Source organism: Bos taurus, chromosome 10, assembly GCF_002263795.3.
Source record: "Bos taurus isolate L1 Dominette 01449 registration number 42190680 breed Hereford chromosome 10, ARS-UCD2.0, whole genome shotgun sequence".
NCBI classification, from domain to species: Eukaryota; Metazoa; Chordata; class Mammalia; order Artiodactyla; family Bovidae; genus Bos; species Bos taurus.
The window spans coordinates 1,799,494-1,827,250 of record NC_037337.1 but is presented as its reverse complement, the minus strand read 5'-3'; the positions used below and the strand labels follow the sequence as shown (position 1 = coordinate 1,827,250).

Below are 27,757 nucleotides of genomic sequence, written 5' to 3'. Positions count from 1 at the left end.
ATTTTTCTGGCTATTTTCATTAGTTTCTTGCTTTAAATGACCTTCAGAATAATTTTGTGAAGTTGCAAAAAAATTTAACCAAGTTAATTTAATAGAGACTCTGTGAGAATTGCTCTAAATTATAAATTATTTTGAGAAGAGTTATTACCTTTACAGATAGGTTGTTAGTAGAAAAAGCAGGATTAGTGATAAGCCTTCTGACACTCTTAAGCTGGATGGCTTTTCAAGGATCAAATTGATGAAGAAACGCAAATTCTTCTGTACCTGCAATGTGGCAGGAGATATGCAGAGAAGTCCCCTAATTCCAAAAATTAAAAATGCTGGATAAAATATTTTAAAATATCTTTCTAAATGCATGGCTGAGTTGGCTAAAAAATAAGGGAAGTCCTCAGAGGCCACATATAAAAGACAGCATGAATCCAAAGTAAGTTCTGGAGCTGGTATGTGCCTGGGACATCTATCGACCTATCCCTGGTGGCTTACAGCTTAAGCTTCCCAGGGTCAGTTGGAAGTTAGGAGATAGGACATAAGGCCTGAGCCAGCGGCAAGCAGAACTGCCCATCCATATGTTAAGTGAATGAGGCAGGGTGGTAGCGAGTGAATCACCCTACGGAGAGAAATAGTGGAGACAGTTATCCCACTTTTTATTAGGGAGGATAAAACGGGGGGAATGTCTCTCTAGAGAATGGCTAGCACCAGCTCTCCCTCACGCAGGAGGGCGCACAGCTGGCGCTCTGCGGAGCGGGTGGGGCGGCCTGACAGCGCCTCCAGGCAGTAGTGGTGGCAGCGGTTTAGTTGCTAAGTCACGTCCACCCCTCGCGACCCTGTGCACTGGGGCCCGCCAGGCTCCTCTGCCCATGGGATTTCCCAGGCAAGAATACCAGAGTGGGTGGCCACTTCCTCCTCCAAGAGATCTTCCCAACCCAGGTCTCCTGCATTGTAGGTGGATTCTTTACCAACGGAGCCAGGAGGGAAGACCTGATAAAAGCACCCCAAATGCCCAGCAACACCACACATAAACCTTTTCTAGAGGAACACACCCAAACGATTACCACAGCTTAGTTTCCAGAGAACATATTCTTACAGTTTAAAAAAAAAAAACCAACCTATAAGAAAACATATAACATATATCAGTGAGTTGAAACAGACAACTTTAATTTCTGACCTTGAGAATATTGAATGAGTGTTTATATTTAAATATAAATCTCACATATATTTTTGAGAAATAAAAGGGGGTACATAACAAAGGAACAAAAGATATCATAAGTAACCTACATCTCTGAAAAAGAACCAAAGAGAAATGCTAGAAAAATAATTTCTAATCATTGACATCAGAAACTCAGTCTCAGCATCTGGCTCAAAATGGCAATGTAAGAGGCTCTCTGATCTCACCCTCCCAGAGACACACTGAATCAACAGCTGGACACAAGACAATTTCCTCTGAAGAAAATCCAGAAAACACTAGACTCCTACTTACTGGGAAAATGAGAAAAAAACCCACATAAAACCTAGGAGAAGCTGAGAAACAATCTTGCCATAACCCCCAGCCCTGGTGCAGCAACACCTAACTAGGAGGGAACTCAACACCTTCCAGCTTCTCCCTAAGGAGTGAAGGATTGAGACCTCCAATCTGATGCTAACTTTTAAGACCTCCACCTGAGAGACGAGTACCTAAAACATCTAGCTTTGAAAACCAGTAGGACTTGCATCCATGAGCTACACAAGGCCACAGGGCTCTAAAAGACAGTCCCTAAAGGGCTCACACAGACAGCATGGCTAACCCCTCAGGCCCAGCACAGAAGCAGCAGGCTGAAACCTGCCCAGTCTTTCCATAAAAGAGGCCTATTTGAGTATTTTGGTAACAATGATCTGAGGGGTAACTTCTAATTTAACAGATATCCAAGGGCTGACTTCATTTTTACCCCCCTTGCCCTATAATTACTGTTTTTGACATCATATCTCACATCTTTTTGGTTGTGTATCCCTTAACTACTCATTGTGGATTAGATGATTTTACTACGTGTATTTTAACTTCCCTATGAGTTTTTCACATAGTTGGTTTACTACGTTTATGGTACATTTGCCTTTACCTGTTTTTCCTATTGCAATAATTGTGTTTCTAGTTGTGGACTTCTGTTTTTCCCTTAGAGAAACCCCTTCATCATTTCTTGTAAAGCTGGTTTGGTGGTGCTGAACTCTGTAAGCGTCTGCTTATCCTTGCAATTTTTCATGTCTCCATCAAATGTGAATGTAAGCTTTGCTGGGTAGAGTACTCTTGGTTGTAGATTTTTCCCTTTCATCACTTTAAAATATATTGTGGCACTCCCTTCCGGCCTGCAGAGTCTCTGCTGAAAAGTCATCTAGAGCTTTAGGTGAGTTCCCTTGTATGTAACTTGTTGCTTTTCCCTTGCTGCTTTTAATATCTTCTCTTTATCATTACTTATTGCCATTTTAATAAAAAAAATGTGTCCTGGTGTAATCGTCTTTAGTTTGATTTTGTTTGGGACTCTCCATGTTTCCTGGATCAACGAATTTCAAAAGGCAGCAGAATGGAGGCGAAATGGATACATTCCTCAGAAGGATGACTTAACAAAACTGACTAAAGAAAAAACGTGAATGGTTCAATCATTAAAGAAACTGATTCAGTAGTTTGAAATATATTCCTACAAAGAAAATTCTAGATCCAGATAATTCTTAAAGTGAGGTTTATTTTTTACTTAAAAAAAATTTCTGACTTTATATTAAATTCTTCAGAGTAGACAAAAAGAGGAAAAAGTCTCCAAGTAATTTTATAAAGCCAGTACTGTATAGGCACAGAGAAGGCAATGGCACCCTACTCCAGTACTCTTGCCTGGAAAATCCCATGGACAGAAGAGCCTGGTAGGCTAGTCCATGGGGTCGCTAAGAGTCAGACACGACTGAGCGACTTCATTTTCACTTTTCACTTTCATGCCTTGGAGAAGGAAATGGCAACCCACTCCAGTGTTCTTGCCTGGAGAATCCCAGGGACGGGGAGCCTGGTGTGCTGCTGTCTATGGGGTCGCACAGAGTCAGACACGACTGAAGCGACTTAGCAGCAGCAGCAGCAACTGTATAGGCATACTCCACAGAACATTTTCCTGATTAATGTTTTCCCAATAAATTAATTCTTGTATTTAATACTCCAACATCATATAACACATACATCATTCAAAACAACAACAGAGTGAAGTCAGAAAGAGAAACAAATAAATACTGTATATTAACGCATATAGATGGAAGCTAGGTACTGACCAGCCTGTTCACAGGGCAGGAACAGAGAACAGACTTGCGGACACAGCAGGGGAAGGAGCGGGAGGGCCAACCTGCGAGAGGAGTGTGGAAACACAAGCAGCACCGGATGCAGCCCAGGTAGCATCGGGAAGGGCGAAACACAAGGTGCTCAATCCTGTGCTCTGCGACAACCTAGAGGGGTGGGACGGGGTGCTATGAGGGGCTCAAGAGGGAGGGGCCACAGGTGCGCTTATGGCTGGTTCATGGTGAATGGCAGAAACCAACATCACAACAACATTGTAAAGCAATTACCCTCCAGTTAAAAGTAAATCCTAAAAACTGAAAAAACCGACTATTTATATAGAAATATTATATTTAGGACCCCAAAACACATTTTTTACCAATAACAACAAAGGTATAGGGAATGCCCTGAGTTGCATTACAAACGCAACTGGAAAAATGTTCCCAGCATCATCTGTCAGCAAATCACAAAGCATACTGAATTTCAGTGAAAGGGATATTCCATATAGACGCCACTGGGGATGGAAGAAGCACTAAAGTACCATACCATCCTCAGTGTGAGTCATTTCCTGCCACATTTCCACACTGCCTTTCATATTTCATATTGCCTTCCCCCTGACCCCAGTTTTGTATTCTGAGAACCAAGAAAGCTGAGGAAATGTTAAAGATTAATGGAGAAAGAAGCAAACCAAGCAGAAAAGTAGTAACAATAAAAGAGATTATGTTAATGATGACAAAGCAACTATTTGTTCATAACTATATGATTGGGTGATCAGGAAGGGAAGTTATGGATGTTATAGCCTATTGTTACAGTTTTTTATTTAATAGAGCTTTGTTTAATATATTTTAGTTACATTTTATGAAACTAGTTTGGGTTAAGGACTAACTCATTATAATTTTACCATTTAAAACAAAGGAAATAGGCTCCCAGTAAATGTTTTTGCATAGAATATCTGTAATTTGTTCAGAGACAAGTTACTAATATTAAGTAGATATCTAGGAGCTTCCCAGATAGAGCAATGGTAGAGAATCCACCAGCCAAGGCAAGAGTCAAGGATTCGATCCCTGGCTTGGGAAAATCCCCTGGCGTAGGAAAGGGCAACCTGCCCCAGCAGTCTTGCCTGGGAAATTCTATGGACAAAGGAGACTGGTGGGCTATAGCCCATGGGACCGGGAGACTCGGACACGGCTGAGCCACCGAGCACAAGGACAAGAAGAACTATTGTGTGAGTGAGTGAAGCCGTTCAGTCGTGCCCGACTCTTGGCGACCCCACGGACTGTAGCCTACCAGGCCCCTCAGTCCATGGAATTTTCCAGGCAAGAGTACTGCAGTGGGTTGCCATTTCCTCCTCCAAGGGATCTTCCCGACCCAGGGATTGAACCCGGGACTCCCACATTGCAGGCAGACGCTTTACTGTCTGAGCCACCAGGGAAGCCCCAAACTATCTGTATAATTCTAGCCAAAACTATCAAAGGGGCTTTCCTGGTGGTCTAGTGGTTAAGAATCTGCCTTGCATTACAGGAAACACCAGTTCAACCCCTGGTCTGGGAAGATCCCACATGACACAGAGCAACTAAACCCCCGGTGCCACAACCACTGAAGCCTGTAAACCTAGAGCCTGTGCTCTGCAACAGAAGCCACCGCAGTAAGGAGCCCGAGCACCACAGCTCCAGGGCAGCCCCTGCTTGTCGCTACTAGAGAAATGCCCGCTCACAGCAGCCAAGACCCAGCACAGCCAAAAATAAATACACAAATGTCTAAACACATAGATAAAAAAAACTATCAAAGACAGTATGAGAAAGATAAACACAATCCCCTCTTGTCCATAAATATAAATGCAGTAATTCTAAACAGAACAGTTTTTGAAATGACAAGTTTGGTTTCTCCCAGAAATGTAAGGCTGGTTCAACATTAGCAAATGTATTCACGCAATTCACCTCATTAACACACTATAAGAAAAAACCTTGTGTTCATCTCAATAGAGGCAGAAAAAAAACCATTTAATAAAATTTAACATCCACTCACGATATATTAAAAAAAACTATTAGCAAACTAAAAATAGGACACTTCTCTAACCCAATCAACGATAAAATGCATTAAAATGTCATACATGTTGTACATACATGCTGAAACTTTACGGGCATTCTCTTAAAGCTGGGAACAAGACAAGGATGTCTATTATCATTCTATTCAACAATATCCTACATGTCCCAGTTTGGGCATGCACACACACACAGTATAAGTAGAAAGGAAAAACACTTTCATAGATAATATGATTGTTTAAAGAGAAAATCCAAGAAAATCACAAATGATTTTAAATTGAGTATTCAAATTATTTAATATCTATTGGATTTTATATCAGATCCCTAACTCCCAACATAAAGAAAATGTCAGTCCTATGGATTAAGCACTTCACAATGAAATGTGCATAGCTTATCTGCAAAATTTTACTGTGTCCCTGATGAGAAAATTGAAGCAGGACGAGGAGCAGGGGAAGAAAAGCAGCCCACTTCTCCCTCTCCACCCTTACAGGGTTTATTAGTTTTCTCTTGCCACCATAACAAATTAACACAAATTTAGCAGCTTCAAACAACACAAATCTATGATCACAGCTCTGTAGGTAGGAAGTCTGGCATGAGTTTCAGTGGACTAAAGTCAAGGCATCAGCACGGCTGTGTTCTTTTCTGGAGACTCCAGGGGAGAATCTGCTTTCGTGCACACTCAGGTGGTTGGCAGATTCGGTGCACACAGCTGTAGACAGGACGTCCGTGTTTGCTTGCTGGCTGTCAGAGGAGGGCCGTTCCCAGATTCTAGATGTTGTCCATCCAAAGATCTTCCCCGTCCATCTTCAAAGCTAGCAACGGAAGGTTGAGTCCTTCTCCTGCCTTCTCTTCTGCCACATCTCTCTGACTTTTTTTCTCTGCGTTTTTTATCTTCTCATTGCGTGATCCCTCATATTAATCACATCTGCAAAGCCCCCTTTTTACTACATAATGGAACATATTCACGGGTTCTGGGAATTAGGATGTGGATACCTTTGAGGGACCATTATTCTGCCTACCAATCAGAACAAGGAAACTGGGTTTGTTCCACGCTTGCATTAACACTGTAGGTAGCTTGTACATCTTTCCATAATGCCTCCACTCCAACAGCATAGGAACTACCCCCTAACTTTTTCTCACGTCCTTTCTGCTTGTGTTGGCTGGATTATCAAGCCTTCCTTCCTAGGCTATGTGAGGTCGAAGCAGACGGGAAGATGAAGAATTTCAAATGAATTTCCTGACACTTAACATTAATCCAGTAATTGAAACAAATGCCTTCTATTCTTGAACCATCCAGAGTTTAGGGATGATTTACAAGGGGCGGATGAGAAAGAATGAGGTGGAAACAAAATGTCAAGACGTTAAAAGAAAAATAGCAGCATAGTACCCCCCTTCCTTAAGACGTCAACTCAAGAAGTTTCCATACTTGGGATGGCAGTAAACAAGGAGAGGATAGCTCATCAGAGTCCTTAATTGAGTGTCACTATGTACTGTACAGTGTTAACTGATGCAACAAACCTTGCTTAAATCTTTAATCTATGTGGTCCATGGCAACCTCTGGGACACAGTGAAGGACAGGGACGCCTGGCATGCTGCAGCCCCTAGGGCCGCAGAGTCGGACACAACTTAGCGGCTGAACGACAACAATGTGGCACGTGGAATTCCCAGGTGGTGCAGCAGCCAAGCGTCTGCCTGCCAGTGCAGGAGACACAAGAGACGCGGGTTCAATCCCTGAGTCAGGAAGACCCCCTTGAGGAGGAAATGGCAACCCGCTCCAGAATTCTTGCCTGGACAATTTCATAGACAGAGGAGCCTGGTGAGCTACAGTCCGTAGGATCACAAAGAGTCGGACATGACTGAGCAACGGAGCAGGCACACATGCGCCCATGTGGTACACAGGTAAAGGTATTATCCTATAAAATAGAACCCTGGGCTTAGAGACGTGGTCACTTACCCAAAAGCACAAAAGTCAGAGAAAGAAAGAAAGTCAAGTCGCTTAGTTGTGTCTGACTCTTTGCAAGCCCATGGACTGTAGCCCGCCAGACTCCTCCGTCCATGGGATTTTCCAAGCAAGAACACTGCAGTGGGTTCCCATTTCTTCCTCCAGGGGAATCTTCCTGACGCAGGGATTGAACCTGGGTCTCCCTCTACTGCAGGTAGACTCTTCAACGTCTGCCCACCAGGGAAGCCAAAAGTCAAAGAGCTGGATAGGAACTTGGGTCAGCTGGCTCCTCCAGCCAAAAGAAATATCCTCTCACTGACTCTCCCGACAAGAAGGCAAGATTGAAAGTTGCCATAATCCCCAAACTGTACCCTTCAGAGTCTTCAAATAACACTCTTTGAGGAGACCTTCTCCTTCTCCAAACTTTCTCTCCCCAGATGTTACAAAGACTTCCTAATGAAGGTCTTAGATTTATTTACCTTTTCATGGTCATTACACATTTACTTCTGTATGGTCCCTGCCCCTTTGTCCCAATGGTGATGTTATCATTCAGGCCAGTCCTTGTGGGATGACCACTGGACTACAGGCATTAAATTACCTTTTCTTTTCTTCTTCCTTCCTTTCCTTCTTCTCTTTCCTCTTTCTCTGTTTCTTTTTTTTTTCTTTTCTCACTTCTTCTATCTTCCCTCTTTCCCTTTCATTCCTTCCTTCCTTCCCTCCCTCCCTTCTCTCTTTCTTCATGCAGAAGCTTCAAAGAAACAAAGAAAGGTGCTGGGCTGAAGTCTCTGGTGCTTCTCTACTAGGACTTGGGGGTGCAAGGAAACCACACAGTCCAAATCACTACAGTTTCCATCCCTCCCATAAGTTATGGTGATCCGCAAGAAACCAATGAACCACCTCTACTTTCTTTCAGTGCTAAAAATCAATTTTAAAATTTCAGCATAAAATCCCAACCCCTTACCACAGGTAAAATCCCTATATGATTTGTTCCCGCCTGTCTCTCCCGCCGCATCTGATGCCAGCCTGCACTCCTCTGGCGGCTCCAGCCACGCTGACCAGGGCCTGCTTCTGAGCACCAGAAACGTGACTCATCTGAATTGAAATGTACTAGAAATAAATACACTGGATTTTGAAGACTTCGTAGGAATAAAAGAATGCAATGTATATCATTAATAATTGTATAGTAACTACATGTTTAAATGATAATACTTAGCACAGTTTGCAACTCGGAATTTAACTTGTTCCTTTTTTTTAACTTAAAAAAGGTTTTATTGAGATATAATTGACATCATACAATGCACCCATTTAAAGTATATGATTCAATGGTTTTTAGACATATTCACAGATATATGCAACCGTCACCATTTAGAACATTTTCATCTCAAAAGAAACCCCATATCTTTAAGCTGTCACCTCCCTAGCCAACCATTCCCACTCCCCCAGTTCTATGCTGCTGCTGCTGCTAAGTGGCATCAGTCGTGTCCGACTCTGTGCGACCCTGTAGACGGAAGCCCACCAGGCTCCTCTGTCCCTGGGATTCTCCAGGCAAGAATACTGGAGTGGGTTGCCATTTCCTTCTCCAAGGCATGCATGCATGCATGCTAAGTCGCTTCAGTCGTGTCCGACTCTGTGCGACCCCATAGACGGCAGCCCACCAGGCTCCTCTGTCCCTGGGATTCTCCAGGCAAGAACACTGGAGTGGGTTGCCGTTTCCTTCTCCTAACTTGTTCCTTTTAACGTGCATTTCGAAAACTTAAGACATTCGTGGTTCGCACTCGATTCCTACCGGACTGCGCGGCCCTATCACATTTTCGCCTCCTTTGTTTCCGTCTTGGCACTTACACTGATGAACTTACGGGGTGCACGTTACCTGTTTCGTATCTTTCTCACAGAAACAGAATGTAAGACAGGAACTCTGTCTCATTCACACCTGGTTCTCAGGCATTTAGAATAGAGCATGAAGCACAGTATATACTCAATAAATATTTCTGGATTAATGACCTTACTCTTCCTCAGCTGGAGACGGTGAGCTCTGTCTCTCCTTCTCAGAACACGAGGTCTCCGGTCCTCTGGACTACACCCGCAGCTCAGCGCTGACCGTGTGCTCTTGACACTGGGAGGAGGGGTGGTTGAGTATCCACACTGGGAAAAAACCTCCCCTCCCGCATAAAGAACTGCTCGCTGGGCTCCACCGGCCGGCGCTGGGAGTGAGAAGCCGCGCCCTCACAACTCTGCCCGTGCCGCCCCGCCCCTCTGCCAATCACTGGGCAATTCGCCCTCCGGCCACACGGCGGCGTCTGGCGAGGGCGCGCGAATGTCGATGGTGCAGTCCGTCCTCCCCGCACCCCTCTAGCAATGGGTCGTTCCAGTCGTAGAAAAGCATTGTGGGAAGACGGCGCGTCCTTTCTGGCCTCGGCTCTCGGTGGGGGATGTTTGTTTGCTAGAGGTTCGGATGGCTCGGGTCGCCCCGGAGCCAGCCCTCTGAGGGCCCGGGCGCCGGGCAGGACCCTGCGGTCTGCCTGAGTCTTGGGAGGCTGCTGCCGCAACCGGGCCGGGCAAGATGCTCCCAGCACCTGAATGCGTGGAGGGCAGCTTTGGCCTCCGCCACGTTGTTGAGACCTCAGGAGGCCCCAAGCGGCCCCGAGTCCGTTTTTCCATGCCAGGAGACGCGGCGATGGGGGCGGGGGCTTTTGACTTCATCGACTGTGTGTCAGGGAATTTCTAATGAGGGAATTTTGTGCGTGTGAAAGGGAAAGGCTTCACCGTGTAACAGTACGTATGCCGACCATGTCGTGGTTGGAAATCAGGTCAACGCCAGAGTGCCATTTCAGGTGTAGATGTTGATAACTATGTCGTGGTGCGGAATTTGGCGGAAATGAGTATCACCATCCGTGCAGGTGAGTTTTCATGTTCTTACAGAAAGGACTAGTTGCCTCGAGATTTTAATATTTTAGCCATCTAGTAATTAAGCGTTCTTTACCCAGTTGGATTCTGAGTTGTAGAAGAAAATGTAGAACTGGGCTTAGTTATCCTCAGAACAGTGAATCTCCGCCCGTTGTCAGGGTTAGTACCTCGGCGCCACGCAGTATTGCTTATGCTGTGTTCTTACCGCCTTTGTGTTGCCCATTCCTTACGCGGTGTTCTTACCGCCTTTGTGTTGCCCATTCCTTACGCGGTGTTCTTACCGCCTTTGTGTTGCCCATTCCTTACGCGGTGTTCTTACCGCCTTTGTGTTGCCCATTCACTTTTGGAAACTAGTGGATGTGGTGTCAAAAAAGGCGAACACAAAACACTTTCGCAGCTTTTTTTCCTGCCCTTGTATTTGATGTCTTTGGTGTAGGAGCTGCGTAAGTAACATACACTCATTATTTACACATGTAGTTTTGATTCTGCAAAGTCAAGTGTACCTTTCTCTTAACCGGTTTTAATTTTTGTTCAGGTGAAAGATGGACGCTGGAAGCATAGACTGCTGCCAACTGAATACTTAACTCTCTGGAAGCGTGAAGATGACCTAAGGTAGGGTGATAGTTTTGAATTATTGATAGTTGTCATAACAGCAGTTATCAGTAACGTGAATTTTATCTTTCTAGATCGGGGGTCCTTCTCTGGTGGTTATTAGTTTATAATTGTTAATCATTAATATTAGTACTGCTGTAAACGGATTGTTAACTGCAAATGGGATACCCTCATCCCATTTATCATGAAATATTCACATGATTTTATGCGTAGTAGCTAAAATTCTAAAAACCACTTGGCCAGATCTCAAGCATGTTTTATGTTGATGTATGAAGTCCAGAAGTACATGACTTAATCCAGGAAAGACGAATGTACTGAGTTTATAAGTCTTGAAGTAAATGTTCACTTGTCAAATTGAGCGTCTTATTTTTTCTTTTAGGCTGTCCTTGGTGAGGAATTTGACAACTTGATCTTCAGGAGCTGCTTCGAGTATTTAAAATTTCCAGGATTGCTTAAAAAAAGAAGTGCTTTTGGACAGCCCATAAATGTACATATACAACAGTGGGACTGTAAATAAAATAATGTGCTTCTTGGAGGTTTGTTTGTGTGTTATAATTTAACTGCTAGAACACAGCATTCTTTCACTGAAAGATCAAAAGGGGGCAGATCACTTAAGGCTCTGTTTAAAGCAAGGGAAAGCCATGATGGAAATGTACATTTGCAAGAAAAGCAGTGCTGTGGGCCAGCTGGAGGCTTCTCCTGTATGCCATATTCTGTCTATGCCAGAGCTGACCACCTTGGACAAGGGTGGTGGTAAAGTTAGGGAAGAGATAGTTAAAACTATAGCAGCCAGGAGTTAGTAATGAAGGATATGTCCGTAATGATTGCTAGGTGTGTGGTCTTCTACAGGCACAGATGAGCTGGGGGAGCAGCTTTTTGAGCTAGTCTATTTGAATTGCCTTAGAAATCTAAGTGACTCCTTGATACTACACTGGTCTGTAGTCTGAAGGAAAATGAAAGTTGCTTACTCTTGTCCCAACTCTTTGTGACCCCATGGCGTATACAGTTCATGAAATTCTCCAGGCCAGAATATTCGAGTGAGTAGCCTTTCCCTCCTCCAGCAGATCTTCCCAACCCAGGAATCAAACTTCGGTCTCCCACATTGTAGGCAGACTGAACCACCAGGGAAGTCTGTAGTCTAAGCTATGTGAATAAAACTTGGCCACAGGAATAAGTGTGATCCATGAGGGTCTAGATTTAAGAGACTCAATTACTGATGATGTAGAATAGGGGGAGCTGGCAAGGACAGAATGGCAGGAGCAATGGGAAATGCATTAAAGTAAAAATATTGCAGTATAGCTGGAAAGTTAACCTTGGGATGTGGTGACATGAAGGTAATGTCTGCTTTAGTGGAACAGTGGGGAAGAATCCATATTTGAGATGGTTTGAGATAGCACATTAGATTAGTTGAGCACACTGGTAACTGGAGAAGGGTCTGGTGGTGAGATCTGGCTGTCTTTAGATGGCAGTCTAGCTGACAGGAAGAGGCTGAATACATGAGGCAGCAGGGATGAGAAGGCTGAGGGAGCTGGGCTCCAGAGCATAGGTGGAGAGACAGGAAAAAAGGAAGGACGTGGGTTGATGGCAGCCATGAGGAGGTTTGTATCAGGGGAAGATGAAAGATCCTATAGGACTGTGTCTTCCCTGTAGACTGCAGTCATCTGCCAAGAGGAAAGGTCTGAAGTAGTGTTTTGGAAGAGTTAGCCAGGCAGACCTTTCAGGTTGAAGGTCATGAATTTATAAGCTGAGGTCAAGTGAAATCCGCACATAACTTCTGACAGCACAAGACAAGGACACTAGGAATTAAAAGCAGCACTTTTTTTAACATTTGCAAATAACCAGTGAAACTTAATGCCACAAAATACAGTATTACAAAGAACATTAATGTGAATAAAAATATCTGCAGTGTGAAAGTGATCCCTCAGCCATGCATTTCTACACAGGCCAGAGATCTACCCAGAGTCAGGAAGAAACTTTTCATCTCCCTTAGTGCACTGCTGCATAGCTACCTGGCCACAGTCCAGGATTCCAGAACTTTGATCTGAAGCCTCTGGTCTTGATGGTGGCAGACAAGACACTTGGGAGTTTCCAGGAAGGTAAACATGGCATCAAATGAAAAAGGTTTTATAAGACTACCATCTTTCCAGTTACCAAATAAAAAGGCCCTTAGGCACAAATATACTGTAATTAAACTTTTAAAAGATGCAATAGGCTCCATTATTTTCTTCTGAAGAAACACTTCTGCAGGTCCAAGATATTTCAATAATTATAATTCACAGTTTCAAAGTAAAGGTGGCACACATACCCTTCCCACCCCCATCCCAAGCCCTTCACTGGGATTAAGTCTCTATCTTGAGGCGTGAAGCTTGGATAGTTTTTATTGTTTTTGCTGTGTGTTTTCCAGCCATGTTGCTTGTAGCTGTCTGAGATTTTTCTTCAATCAGGCTATCTTTAGACCCGTTTCTTCTCTGGAAAACAATATTTGAAAAAAGAGAACATAAGATTCAGAGAAGAAACTACAGCCAAGTAATTTTTATTAACACATTAGAAATAACTAAGACATCAAGTTATATTTAGGAAAAGTGTGTGATACCAGGCTGTACAAATACTCCCTTTATTTAAGTAATTATGATAAACGTGTTTAAATCTTAAAAAGTTATATGTGCATAACAAATTTTAAGAAAGTATCTCAATCCATTTCCCCAATTAAGTGTCATTTCTACTGAGAGGCTAACCCAGCCTCTCGGGCCTCTCTTCAGAGGAGGGGCAGAGAGATGAAGAGAAAGGGGAGTTTGGGATAATTTTTAATCTTCCCTGATTATATTTTCAGTAGTCACTGAAGAAACCCCTCCAACACAATGCTCTGGGTGTCCTCCCTGAGGGCTGGAGCTCCCTGGCGGCTGGGGTGGGGGCCCTCGAAGCGGGGGCCCCTCACGGAGAAGCGGGAGTGAAGACCCAGGGCCTGAGCGCCACACCCAGGGCTGCCGCTCGAGGCTCTCGTGCGCCTCCCACAGCCGCTGCGGAGGCCCTGGGAAACAGGAGAGGTGCTGCCACAGCGCCCCCTGCCTAACAAGCCTGCCTGCTCGTGCCTTTGCTGCTGCTGCTAAGTCGCGGCAGTCGTGTCCGACTTGTGCAACCCCATAGACAGCAGCCCACCAGGCTCCCCCGTCCCTGGGATTCTCCAGGCAAGAATACTGGAGTGGGTTGCCATTTCCTTCTCCAAGGCATGAAAGTGAAAAGTGAAAGTGAAGTCACTCAGTCGTGTCCGACTCTTAGCAACCCCATGGACTGCAGCCTTCCAGGCCCCTCCGTCCATGGGATTCTCCAGGCAAGAGTACTGCAGTGGGTTGCCATTGCCTTCTCCACTACAGATGGCCTAGTCAGTAGATCTGGGCTAAAGAAGCATATTTACTTCCCCAAAATATCTCCCCACACATAATGAGTTACACTCCAGAATTCTATTATTCTGGGATTTCTCTGGACTGAAGCCACCCTCTAAAAAAGTTGTCTTTTATCTGTTGTGAGACTGGCTTAGTTTTACTCATATTCAAAGAAGCACTGATGGAACGATTTTGCTGAGCATAGGGAGTACAAATCAAGCTAATTTTGGAGTCAAACATCTGTTTGGGATAGAAGATTTTTAGTTAACCAGAGGGGTAGGAGGAGGACACCAGAGCATGAGAGTCAGGGCAAGGGAATATAGCGTTAAGACAGCAGAAGAATCACTACCGTTTAAGTTTGTTAAGCGTTGAACCTCTCTCTTCTGCCTGCAAACCTTAAGGGAAATGAATCCAAGTCCCAAATCCATCCCACTTTAACCAGCCTTCTGCATAAAAAAGTGAGATGAGATGTAGGCGGGCCAGGCCACTGGCAGAACTCTGGCATCACCGTGGAACTTAGGAAATGCAACTTTCCCACTTGCCCATGTCACTTGCATCCTTTTTCCACATGGCAACCAGATCAGCAGTTTCCTTTTGGCACAAAGAATAATACAGAACAAAATCCAAACAAACTCTTTTCCCACGGCATCTAAGGCTCTGCATTATTTGCCCTCCTTCCCCTTCACTGTGCTCAGACCTCAAACACCCAGGCCTTGCCAGCCTCAGCATTTTTTTTACCATGCTCTTCCTTCTGCTTCCATCAGCCTTCCACGAGTACTCACATGGTTGGCTCCTTCTCACCTGCGAGTTTCAGTTTTCCAGGTTACTTTCTGAGATGGCCTTTGCCATATCTAAAGTGAAGTCACCTATTTTCTAACTCAGGCCTTTGTTTCTTCATATTGCTTACCTAGTTTCTGCTTTTGTTTCACCTGTCTACTGTTATGTGTCACGGCAAGAGTCACCATCTTCTGTCAAGGGCGAGTCATAGACTCCGCCCGTCTCTAGTGCATACTGTTTTTCCCTGCCTGCAAGCAACCCTTTAAAAGCAAAAGCAGTTAGCTCCTGGACTGTACAGAAGCAGGCTGCAAACTAAATTTATCCTATGGGCTGTAGTTTGCTGACTGCTCCAGTGAGTGCCTTGTCATTACTTAGAGGTGCTCACTAGATAGTTACTGAATTCAGAATCAAAGGTGTCCCAGAGACAAGCTTAGATTCAGTGCCATTGATCAGAAGATGCATGTGAGTTGTTCCTGTGTGCAGCAAAGTGATAGCTATTCTTTCAACATTTCATGTAAGTTTTTTGAGATTCCTAAGTGGTGATTGGGGGCTTCCCTTATAGTTCAGTTGGTGAAGAATCCACCTGTAATGCAGGAGACCCCGGTTTGATTCCTGGGTCAGGAAGATCTGCTGGAGAAGGGATTGGTTATCCATTTCAGTATTCTTGGGCTTCCCTTGTGGCTCAGCTGGTAAAGAATCTGCCTGCAATGTGGGAGACCTGGGTTTGATCCCTGGGTTGGGAAGATCCCCTGGAGAAGGGAAAGGCTACCCACTCCAGTATTCTGGCCTGGAGAATTCCATGGACTGTATAGGCCATGGGGTTGCAAAGAGTCAGACACGACTGAGTGACTTAGAGAGCCTAGTTGGAAAAGCAGAAATACAATGAAATTCTCATTTGTATTGAAGCCAACTTAAATTTAAGACCAAAAAAAAAAAAAAAAAAAAGAGCTCTGAAAAATAATAATGCTTATTAATCCTCTGAGCAACCTCAAGAAGTAATTATTATCCACATTCCAAAGAAATTTAGTTTAGAAGTTTAACAACCTTCAAAGCCACACACGTGGTGTGTGGAGAGAGACAGAGAGACGCCAGTGCATGTCCTGTCTGAAGGCGAAGTCTAAACTACTAGTCGTGAATGTAGTTTTTTTAAATTGCTATTGACTTAAATTGTTTGGACAACCTATTAGCTCTCCCAGATTAATCAAAAATTATGCAGATTTTAGTGGAAGCTGTGGTTAACCACGCAGATCTCTATTCCAGACTGAGGCAGTCATTCCCCAGCAGCTTGAAGAGACAGCTGCCATACAGCTCAAAACTGAGCCCCACCCTGGGCTGAGGAGACCACCTCATCCATGGTCAGGACCCCCTCCCAGGGCACCCTTTATCCAGTCACTTGCTACATGGTGAGTGTTTAAGGTCCAGCCCCCTCATATGCAGGTGGGAGGAATCAGAAGGGCCATCTTGGCTCCAGAACTCCCCATGGGACCATCTGATGCCTTTACTGGGGCTTGTATCATTCAATTCAACTCTTGCCTATCTTTTACACCCCAACAAGTATTGATCCTAAAAGCACTTTCCAATAAACTTCCCCCATGCAAACCTCCATCACAGAATCTCTTCCTAGGGAACCTAACCTAAATTGGCACAGGCTTTTTCTGTCCTTGCTCAGTTTAGTTCAGTTCAATTCAATCGCTCAGTCATCTCTGACTCTTTGCGACCCCATGGACTGCAGCACGCCAGGCTCTTCTGTCCATCACCACAACTCCCAGAGTTTACCCAAACTCATGTCCATCGAGTCGGTGATGCCATCCAACCATCTCATCCTCTGTTGTCCCCTTCTCCTCCCGCCTTCAATCTTTCCTACTCCAACACCACAGTTTAAAAGCATCAATTCTTCGGCACTCAGCTTCCTTTATAGTCCAACTCTCACATCCATACGTGACTACTGGAAAAACCATACCTTTGACTAGACAGACCTTTACTGGCAAAGTAACGTCTCTGCTTTTTAACATGCTGTCTAGGTTGGTCGTAGCTTTTCTTCCAAGGAGCAAGCGTCTTTAAATTTCATGACTGCAGTCACCATCTACAGTGATTTTGGAGCCCCCAAAAATAAAGTCTCTCACTGTTTCCATCGTTTCCCCATCTATTTGCCGTGAAGTGATGGGACCAGATGCCATGATCTTAGTTTTCTGAATGTTAAGCTTTAAGCCAACTTTTTCACTGTCTTCTTTCACTTTCATCAAGAGGCTCTTTAGTTCTTCACTTTCTGCCATAAGGGTGGTGTCATCTACATACCTGAGGTTATTGATACTTCTCCTGGCAATCTTGATTCCAGCTTGTGCTTCCTCCAGCCCAGCGCTTCTCATGATGTACTCTGCATATAAGTTACATAAGCAGGGTGACAATATACAGCCTTGATATACTCCTTTTCCTATTTGGAACCAGTCTGTTGTTCCATGTCCAGTTCTAACTGTTGCTTCTTGACAACAGATTTTTAGGAGGCAGGTCAGGTGGTCTAGTATTCCCATCTCTTTAAGAGTTTTCCACAGTTTGTTGTGATCCACACAGTCAAAGACTTTGGCATAGAAGATGTTTTTCTGGAACTCTCTTGCTTTATCTATGATACAACAAATGTTGGCAATTTGATCTCTGGTTCCTCTGCCTTTTCTAAATTCATCTTGAACATCTGGAAGTTCACGGTTCACATACTGTTGAAGCCTGGTCTGGATAATTTTGAGCATTACTTTGCTTGTATGTGAGATGAGTGCAACTGTGCAATAGTTTGAACATTCTTTGGCATTGCCTTTCTTTGGAGGTGGAATGAAAACTGACCTTTTCCAGTCCTGTGGCCACTGCTGAGTTTTCCAAATTTGCTGGCAAATTTGAGTGCAACACTTTAACAGCTTCGTCAGCATCAACAGAAAATTGGTCCTTGCTCAAGTCATTAACAAAAATGAATCAAGTTAAGCACAGTGAATGGCAGATACGCTGAAGTCAGGGTTCTTAGGTTGTCCATGAACTTCTTGAATCGTATGCTCATGTGCTTGAAATATACGCTTACACACATTTTCATGGGAAAAAGACAGTAGTTATAATTGCCTCTCAAAGGGATCCATGATCTGAACAATCCACTGCGAACAACAAGCTGATACTGATCCATTATAAACATCACTGATACAAATCTATCCAGTAAGCTTATATAGCCTCCATCTTTTTCTGTCTTGTTAAATATACAGTGAGAGATGATGTCAAACACTTTGTTTGCTCCAGTGTTCCTCTGGTATAGCTATCTAATTCAGCTGAGTATTAAACTGCTTTTGTTAAGGAAGCTAGATGCTTTGCAATGTCCTTGAATTCCTCTTTGACCACATTTTTAATACATCTCCAGAACAAGTGTAACTCTCTTTGACTGAGAAGACAGAAATAAAATGGGAATAAAACGGGACTTCAGTAATTCTGCCTGCTATCAGTTAACAACAGAACATGGGTCCCCTTATCCTTATTTCTCTGACTCAAAAAAAAACTTACAATCTTTGTTTTCATTGGCTTTGCCCCAATTCTCACTTTAGAGTTTACACTACCTCTAGCTGTCACTTCAAACTTGCCAGGTTGTGCCTTGTCTTGACCACACACCCTTCCTTCCTTCCTTCTCCTTCCACGTTTTATACATGCTATTTTTTTAAACATGGAACCTCATCATCAATACAATACCCTCTTAAAACCTGATTATTTCCTACCTGATGAACTGTGGAACCACCAGAACCCTGAGCATCTGAAGAACGGGTCACAGGAAGTGGAGGTACAAGATCGGTTTTTGAACTGCAGAGAGTGAGTTTTAGAATTAATGACTGAGATAGTACCTAGAAGCACAATTTGAGTTGGTAAAAGGCTACAGCAAAATAAACAGGTTTTACATATCTTGCATTCCTTATAGTTACTAGTACAGTGCTTTACACAGAGAGGTATTTAATAAATGTTTCTGAATTAAGTTCAATGGGTTAAGTAACTTACCTCAAATCACAGCAAATAAATAGAAGAACCAAGAATAAATTGTAAGTATGTGCTTTTCTTACTGTGATATGTGTATAAATGGCTTTTTGATTTGTTTGTAAAGAAATATTTATTGGCCATGTATTTTTTTTTATTTAAAAAAAAAAAACAAACAGCTGTGGAGCTATGGACAGCAATGTTCTACATTTTACAAGCAAACAAAAAATTTAAAAAACAAAAACCTGACCTATATCTCTCTCTGATGGGCTAGTCTATCTCCCAATTTATTAATGTTTATTTTAGTTTTAAGCCTTAATGCTGAGTTTAATGGTTAATATTCCTACCCTGCAATATCAAGTACATGAATTTCCATGGGGCTCCCTGGTGGCTCAGTGGTAAAGAATCTGCCTGCAGTGCAGGAGACCCAGATTCGATCCCTGGGTTGGGAAGATCCCCTGGAGGAGGAATGACAACAGACTCCATTATTCTCGCCTGGACAATTCCATGGACAGAGGAGCCTGACGGGCTACAGACCATGATATCACAGAGTCAGACATGACTCTGTGACTAACACACAGACAGTACTTTCATAAATGGATGCATAATTATTTTATTAACACATCCATTTAAAATATAGCACTTATTGTGTTAAGCTGAAATACAGCTACTTTTCTCAAAAGAAAAACTAAACAACACAAAGAAACAAACTACTGTAACATAATATTTGCTATAGTAAAAGAAAATATAAAATGCCATCGATTCAAAAAGAAACTGTTATGCCAATTTCTCTCTAATATGGATGCATTTATTATTCAAAATAGAATAGTCATGCATTTTTTCTGTCTTCTAAAAGCTTCAGTGCATAGCTTGGAAGGGCAATGCATGCATGCTAAGTCACTTCATTTGTGTCCGACTTTATGCTACCCTATGGACTGTAGCCCACCAGGCTCCTCTGTCCATGAGGTTCTCCAGGCAAGAATACTGGAGTGGGTTCCTATGCCCTCCTCCAGGGAATCTTCCCGACCCAGGGATGAAACCTGTGTTTCTTATATCCCCTGCACTGGCAGGCAGGTGTTTTTTTTTTTTTTTTTTACCACTAGCGCCAGCTGGGAAGCCCTTAGAAAGGCCATAATTCAGTATAATCATAGTCTAGGTCTGTGCTATCCAATATGGTTGCCACCAGCCACACATTGCTGCGTAAGTTTAAATTAATTAAAATTATAAATAATAGGTTTTTAGTTTCTAGGTCACACCAGCCACATTCCAAATACTCTATGTCCTCAGATACAGAACATTTCTATCACTGCAGACAGTTCTCTTGTGCTCTGCTGTCTGGAGCTGTGAAGGTGATGGCGTACTCACGCCTGCCCACTTACTTCACTTCTGAGAGGACGGACCGCTCTCCATCTGAGCACTGGGACCTGCGATGCTGGCGGTGGCTTCTCGGTGAGTGAGAATGCCGGATGCGGACTGGGTCACCTTGAGTCCTGAACAAGCAAAGACAAACCATGGAGACAAACACACCAGAAGTCAGAATGGGACCGAGTTGGGGTTTTCCTTAATATTGTAACTGTGAAGGAATATAACTGAGAGTTTTAAAAACTTGATCTCTCTGAGCTTGGAAAGCCTAAATGGCTTTCATTTCACAAGTTAACAAAAGAAAACTACCTCCATCATAACATGCAAATAAAACTTTATCATACAGTTGGCCCTTGAATAATGCTTGCTTAGGGATACCAACCCTGAGTGAAGTTGAAAATCCCCATACCCTGTTACAGTCTGAATCCATGGATTCAGCCAGTGAAGATCGTACAGTACTGCTGTACTTATTTAGTGGAAAACACCCAGTACAAGTGGACCACCTACAAATAGGCAGTGTATAGGAGAGAGAGTGACCTCAGTATAGAATGACAATAATTAGTTTTAATACACCCCTTTCTACTTCTTCTTCTATAGTTATTTTTACTTTTAGTTAAAATGTAAAGACAAAGCACTGAAAGGAATACCTCTGAAGAGTAAGAATGGATTACTCATTTACAAATATTAATAAAACTTTTTAAGAAAGATTTTCAAAGACATACTCTATTTTAGTGTATGGAATCTCTTTTAATTGTTCTTCTGACAGTCCAGATGGATCCACAAGCTCTTTTCTAGAAGGGAATGAGCAAGAGAATGAAAGTTTTGACATAAATACTAACACCATTTACAACTGGCAGGTGAGTTTTCACCTTTCTAATCTTGTCTCAGCTTTCTTTAAGAAAAAGAAAAGCTTTCTTTTCCAAAGAAAGCTGAGTGCCAAAGAATTGATGCTTTTCAACTGTGGTGTTGGGGAAGACTCTTGAGAGTCCCTTGGAGTGCAAGGAGATCCAACCAGTCCATCCTAAAGGAAATCAGTCCTGAGTGTTCATTGGAAGGACTGATGTTGAAGCTGAAGCTCCAATACTTTGGTCACCTGATGCAAAGAACTGACTCATTGGAAAAAACCCTGATGCTGGGAAAGACTGGAGGTGGGAGGAGAAGGGGACGACAGAGGATGAGATGGTTGGATGGCATCACCGACTTGATGGACATGAGTTTGAGTAAGCTCCGGGAGTTGGTGATGAGCAGTGAGGCCTGGAGTGCTGCGGTTCATGGAGTAGCAAAGAGTCAGACACAACCGAGCGACTGAGCTGAACTGAATCTTGTCTTATAACACAGTGTTAATAAAACTAATAGAGATATAAGCCAGGAATGAAGATTAAGAAAACTAGGGTCCATTTGGGACATCCTTGACAGTCTTGGGAAGGGACTCTGCCTTCTAATGAAGGGGGTATGGGTTCAATCCCTGGCCAGGGAACTAAGATTCCACATGCTGCAGCCAAAAACTAAAACATAGACATAAATAAAGCTTAAAAAAAAAAAAAAAAAAACACTAGTATGTATTTAAGGGAAAAATGGAAGGAAAACCTTTTCAGTAGCTCTTCTACCCTCTTGCAGTTTTTCTTTATTCAGGATATAGATGACTCGCCAGTATCTCCTATCTCCCTAAAAAGATCTGCTTCTCTCTCCTGTAGCAGGTGTCTTTTCCTTGGTATTTATTTATACAGTGTTGGCCTGTCTGAGGCTCATTTACAGGCAAGGCTGACTGGCCTCAGGAGAGATGGCGGGCTGCCTGCTGAGGTCTGCTGGCCGCTGAGGCACCACCGCTGAGTGCCGGGCTCCACACAGTGATGGCAGTGAAGACCACCTCGCAGGCTTCAGCCCGAGCTGCGTCTCTGTGTCCTTATAAGTGCCTTCAAACCACGTGAGTTTTAAAAACAGTACTCACTGGATATGCTTCCATAGCTCTTCTTTCGCTTGGATATCGGGACTCCTCCTATAAATAGAAAGACCAACACTCATCTCTGCACACATGCTTCATCCAATGATCTAATCTCTAACTTCAGCAGAGCCACAATATTACCAGTTTCCAGACTGTGATGTTCTTATCTGCCAGCTGATACCAGACAAGGAAAGGCTGAACAGGAAGAGCTAATGTGGGATGGTTAGCACAAAGATACCAGATAATTTATCTGCTAGTTCACTAAAAAAAAAAGAAAAGACATAAAAATCAGCCACAACCAGGGCTCCATTTAATGAAGAGCTTAGCAGTAGCGGGGCGAATCTACGCACTCTCCAGTGGTGGTTTTACAATGAAGACTGATTGGAGGCTTCTGTTTCTGGTCCTTCTAACTACTTCTCAGTTAAATCAAAAGAACTAACCGTGACTGTATTAACATGGAGAAGTCCCAATGTGATCTGTGATTACGTAGTAGAAGCAACACCACAAGGGAAAAGAAAATGGTGGGACAGCCAGGCTGGCAGACCGTGTGCCGCTGACTCACTGTCCTTTTTCGCTGCATCTGACACTGCATTTCTGGGTGAAGATGTGGGTTCACAAGGACGGGAGCATGTCCGTGGCCCATGCTGCCGTCTTCCCATATGCCCTTCTCCACCCCGTCTATAGACTGTACAAATTTCTCCTCTAGGAACTACTTGAATAGAAACCGCAACACTATGTTTAACTTTCTAGAATGAGAAATTCAAAGCCAGCATTCAGGTGTTCAAGGTCCCCATAGCAGTGAGAGCTAGAAATCTATGATCACAGCAACTGTTGCCACAGAATGTTTTTTTTTTTTTTTTTCCCCTAGTGAGAAAATGATAAGATCAGTCCTTTCAAGAGAACTAAGTTCTAACAAAGGCCCAAAGAAAAGACCTAAACTCCAACAATTAAAATGTCCACAGCAAACAAAGCCACCGATACGCTCTCCTGTGGAATTTTAAATTTATAATCTGTATCAGCATTTCTGGGCTCAATATCACTTTCAGCATATGAAATTATCATTGCTTTTTCACTTTTCTTGGTTAATAAGGGCATCACTGAGACATTCTGGTAGGTCTTTCTGAGTCCACAGAATACAATAAACTACTTTCTCACAACTGAATTGACTAAGTAGTTTTTTCCCTTTGTAGAGAAAGAAAAAAAATTCTGCAGACCTTTTAATCCACTCAAAAGGAGTCAAAACACAGAAGATAAGGGAAAGGGAACAAAGCCTTGGTCTCAGACATATAAAATATGGTATTGTTAAAGGTAGAGTTTGTTATCAAAAATAAAATTGTAGGCTTAAAAAACTTAAAATGCTTCTTTGGAAAAATCTCCTATATGGGATCTGCCTTTCCTACACGGCTGATCTTGTTCACTAGACGATACATTAGCCCAGTCAACTATACTGCCGGATAGAAGGTACTAATATTGAAAAGTTCTGTTTATATACAGAAAGATGAAAGATGGTTCCATTGTAATTATACACCAGCATCTGATTTTCACAGGAAGTCACCCAACAATCCTCAGTATTACATAGCATCTAGGTTAGGAAGCGATTCTGCTGGGAATCACGCTTGTTTCAGGACGGTGCAGTGCTGAGGCTGTCTTAAGGGCAGGGTATGTTGACACCCCACTGCTGACACTGGGGTCAGATGTCATCCATGGTTGTTGGGCGCTGTCTTGACCACCATAGGATGATTAGTAGTGCCTATGAACAGGGAGGCCTGGCGCGCTGCGGTTCGTGAGGTCGCAGAGTCGGACACGACTGAGCGACTGAACTGAACAGCCTTGACACCTAGATGCCAGTAACACCCTCCAGTGAGGCAACCAAAAACGTCTCCAGACTTCACCAAGTGTCCTCTGGGAGGAAAGACTATCCCAGGGTAAAAACCACTGGTCAATGGTATGATACGGTAGTACAACAGCCAAAGTCTGGTGAGGAAAGGAAGAGGCCAAATGATCGTAAAGCTCCATTTTATGTGGGTACTGAATATCGCTGGATAGAATGACACTGTAACAGGAACTATTTAAATCTTAAAAGAATGAAGGAAATGTCATAATTTGATAGCAGGAGGGAGGAGGGGAGGAGAATGACAAAATGAGGGGCAAGGAGGACACGTTCCCCAAGGCTGCCAACCCTAGGCCTACTGGTAGAAAATGGTAAATGTGAGCAAAATACAAAAAGCTGATAACAACAGATATTTCTGAGTGTTGGAATTGCACCTAATTTTATTTTCTTATTTACATTTTCCTATAGTCTGATTTTTTTTCTTTTAGCCAAGAGAATTTCTTACCTTAATTATCAGAAAAGAAAAAAAATAAGGTTATTTTCATGTTTTATACTTATGGATGATTCACATTGTTGTACAGCAGAAACCAACCCAAAAATTGTAAAGCAATTATCCTCCAATTAAAAATTTTTTAAAATTACAATTGGGGGGAGGAATAAATTAAGAGCTTGAGATTAATATATACATACTGCTATATATAAAATAAACAAGGACTTATTGTACAGCACAGGGAACTATATTCAGTATCTTGTAAGAACCTATAAGGGAAAAGAATCTGAAAAAGCACACACGTGTTACTGAATCACTCTGCTGTTCACCCGAAACCAAAACAACACTGCAAATCAGTGACACTTCAATTTTTTAAAAAGTTATTAATGCTGCAATTCCACAAGAAACGTCTTTCATTCACATCTCAGAAAAATTGGGAAAATGTTATCTGAAAAGAGGGCTTCCCCGGTGGCTCAGTGGTAAAGAATCCACTTGTAATGCAGGAGTCTCAGGCTCTATCCCTGAGTTGGGAAGATCCCCTAGAGGAGGATATGACAACCTATTCCAGTATTCTTGCCTGGAAATCATATGAATAGAGGAGCCTGGTGGGCTGCAGTCCGTCCATAGCGTCATAAAGAGTCAGACACAACTGAGCTACTGAGCACTTATCTTAAAAGAACATTAGTCCTTCCAGACATAAATATTGGTTCTAAAAGATTCAGAAATTTAGTCTACATGTTTAAATGCTATGGTACCATAACAGTCATGTATTTAACCAAACTAAGTTCTGAAATGCCAGCAGTTTTAAAAAACATTAAGTCAGGGAAAAGTCCCAAAGCTAAAAGAAAAAAAAATGCTAATTTCCTCCAATTGCTAGACAACCTGCGATTTAATAAATGTAAACACAGGTTACATGCTAATGAGAACTGTATAATTTTTATGCTGACATCTGCATGCATTTCATCAATAATTTAGGATGATCTCATGATGTGCAACTCAACATTGATTTGTGGATTCTGAAAGCTGTGGGATTTTAACTGCCATTTTTCTTAACTTAAAGGCCCTTAATTATGCAGGTGTTTTACTTGAACTCACCAAATAAATTTCTAAGAAAACAGAACCATGAGTTTCCACAGGTACAATGTATATAAAACACATACATGCAGTCCAATATTAGCCCAATATTTTTCAAAAAACATCCTTCATACACACCTTATACCAATAACTCAAATTAATATTACCTTTCAGAGAGATCTCTTTGATAAGACATCATAGAAATAATTTTTCTTTTTTCCATATAGTCTTTTTCTATATCCCCAAACACTATCTAGAAAATAGTATAACATATGCTGCTGCTGCTGCTGCTAAGTCACTTCAGTCGTGTCCAACTCTGTGCGACCACATAGGCGGCAGCGCACCAGGCTCCCCCGTCCCTGGGATTCTCCAGGCAGGAACACTGGAGTGGTTTGCCATTTCCTTCTCCAATGCATGAAAGTGAAAAGTGAAAGTGAAGTCACTCAGTCATGTCCGACTCTTAGCGACCCCATGGACTGTAGCCGACCAGGCTCCTCCATCCACGGGATTTTCTAGGCAAGAGTACTAGAGTGGGGAGCCATTGCCTTCTCCGTAACATATAATATGTGCTATATATTATAGTAGAGTGTTATTCACTCAGCTGTGTCCGACTCTCTGTGACCGCATTATAACCCACCAGGCTCCTCTGTCCATGGAATTCTCCAGGCAAGAATACTAGAGTTGCCATTCCCTTCTCCAGGGAGCCAGAGATTGAACCTGGCTCTCCCACATTGCAGGTAAATTCTCTACCATCTGAGCCACCAAGGAAGTCCATATTATAGTACATAGTATACTATATTTTGTATACTATATTATGCTGAAAAAAATACATATGACAGTATTTGACTTATTTTTGGGATCACTGCCAATAGAAGGAAATTTAGAGTTGAAAATGTGTTACTAAAACAATCAATTTTATAAAACACCTTTATTTAAAACATTCAGAACACTTAACTCAGTAATTGCTTATCAAATTCCTGAGTGGTCAGAATAGGTATGATTATGCAATGTCTTAAATCTTCTCCTCCTTCCCTCTCCCCCTCTAAGAATTAAAGAAAGATTAGAAAGCCACAGAGCCCAGAAACCTAGTTGCTGAAGATCACTCAGGAGTCACTTCCAGGAACTTCATGCTAAATCTTTATCTAAGGCATCAGACTTCTGTTTTGTGTGTAACTGGGAACATCATTCCACTCTGACAACCTCATCTTTCACTGTTTTTCATAGAAGTAGTAAGACATTATTGCCACCAGAGGGAGCCTGAGCCTTCGTACACATACAAGTTGAACCTGTAAGAACTTACTGTTTGAACTTCCATGTCTTTTCCAAATATCCCAGTAAATAAAAAAATTCACCCATGTAGAAAAGAAGTTTCATTTAAGTTTCCCAATCAATGTCTTGGCAATGAAGCTGAAAAATAAACTAGATAGGACCATTCCCACATTCAAGTAAATTATATCCAATCATATTTCAGTTTATGTGTTTTAGGAAAGAGGATTTTGTATTTTCTACAACTGTGTATCTCTGGTATTTAATAATGAACACGATTTTCTAGTTTTTCACTGGAGATTTAAAAAAACAATGAGTGAATCATGTGTGAATGATATATCATAACATTCTAAATCCTCAGTGGATACCTCTCTATGGGCAATTGACACACATGACCATAGCAATTCAAGAATAGGGGAGTAACTGACAGATATGTGGCTTACTAAGTATCTTAAATGCTACATACACTTACAAATATTGATACATCTAAAGAACAATTTTAATTTCTTTCTTCAGATTGCTGCTCTACGTTTTCACTTAAAAGAAAGAAAAGCTGTGGTGGTTCCTAGAGATTCCTAAATTCTCAAATTCTAGTTCTAATGTGAGTGACCTCAACCTGCTCTCTTTTCTCAGCTCTTCCCCATTTCAAGGGGAAAAAAATCAAGTAACTTATTTATACGGATACACTGAGACCTGGAGAACTTACTAATTATAGTAATTGCAATTGTGAGTATTTATGCTGTCACTTGACATATATGATTTGACTTAATGTTCAGCAAAATCTCTTCAGGATGGTATCATCATACATGACACTAAGAAGTTCATGGAGATGAGGTAATAAGCTAACATTCAGAGGCCCAGAATGCAGACATAG

The 27,757-nt window shown here is 42.5% G+C and overlaps 1 protein-coding gene and 1 non-coding gene across 7 annotated transcripts in view; one reads left to right on the top strand and one right to left on the bottom strand.

Moving 5' to 3' along the window:
• Nucleotides 1–10,481: 10,481 nt before the first annotated feature.
• On the top strand, nucleotides 10,482–10,618 carry LOC112448611 (small nucleolar RNA SNORA13). The gene has a single exon (XR_003036994.1). It is a non-coding gene; the product is annotated as a small nucleolar RNA SNORA13 (small nucleolar RNA).
• A 1,959-nt stretch (nucleotides 10,619–12,577) lies between these two features.
• EPB41L4A (erythrocyte membrane protein band 4.1 like 4A) overlaps nucleotides 12,578–27,757 on the bottom strand; it is a 296,657-nt gene continuing 281,477 nt past the window's right edge. For all 6 annotated transcript variants that reach the window (NR_198911.1, NM_001435210.1, XM_010808814.4 and 3 more), the window contains 5 exons: nucleotides 22,229–22,276; nucleotides 21,003–21,071; nucleotides 20,298–20,408; nucleotides 18,669–18,750; nucleotides 12,578–13,242 (listed from right to left, as the gene is read on the bottom strand). Coding sequence is in view for 5 of the 6 variants with exons in the window: in NM_001435210.1 (NP_001422139.1) it covers nucleotides 13,114–13,242; nucleotides 18,669–18,750; nucleotides 20,298–20,408; nucleotides 21,003–21,071; nucleotides 22,229–22,276 (439 nt within the window). In the remaining variant the exon portion in view is untranslated. The remainder of the gene's footprint in view (nucleotides 13,243–18,668; nucleotides 18,751–20,297; nucleotides 20,409–21,002; nucleotides 21,072–22,228; nucleotides 22,277–27,757) is intronic.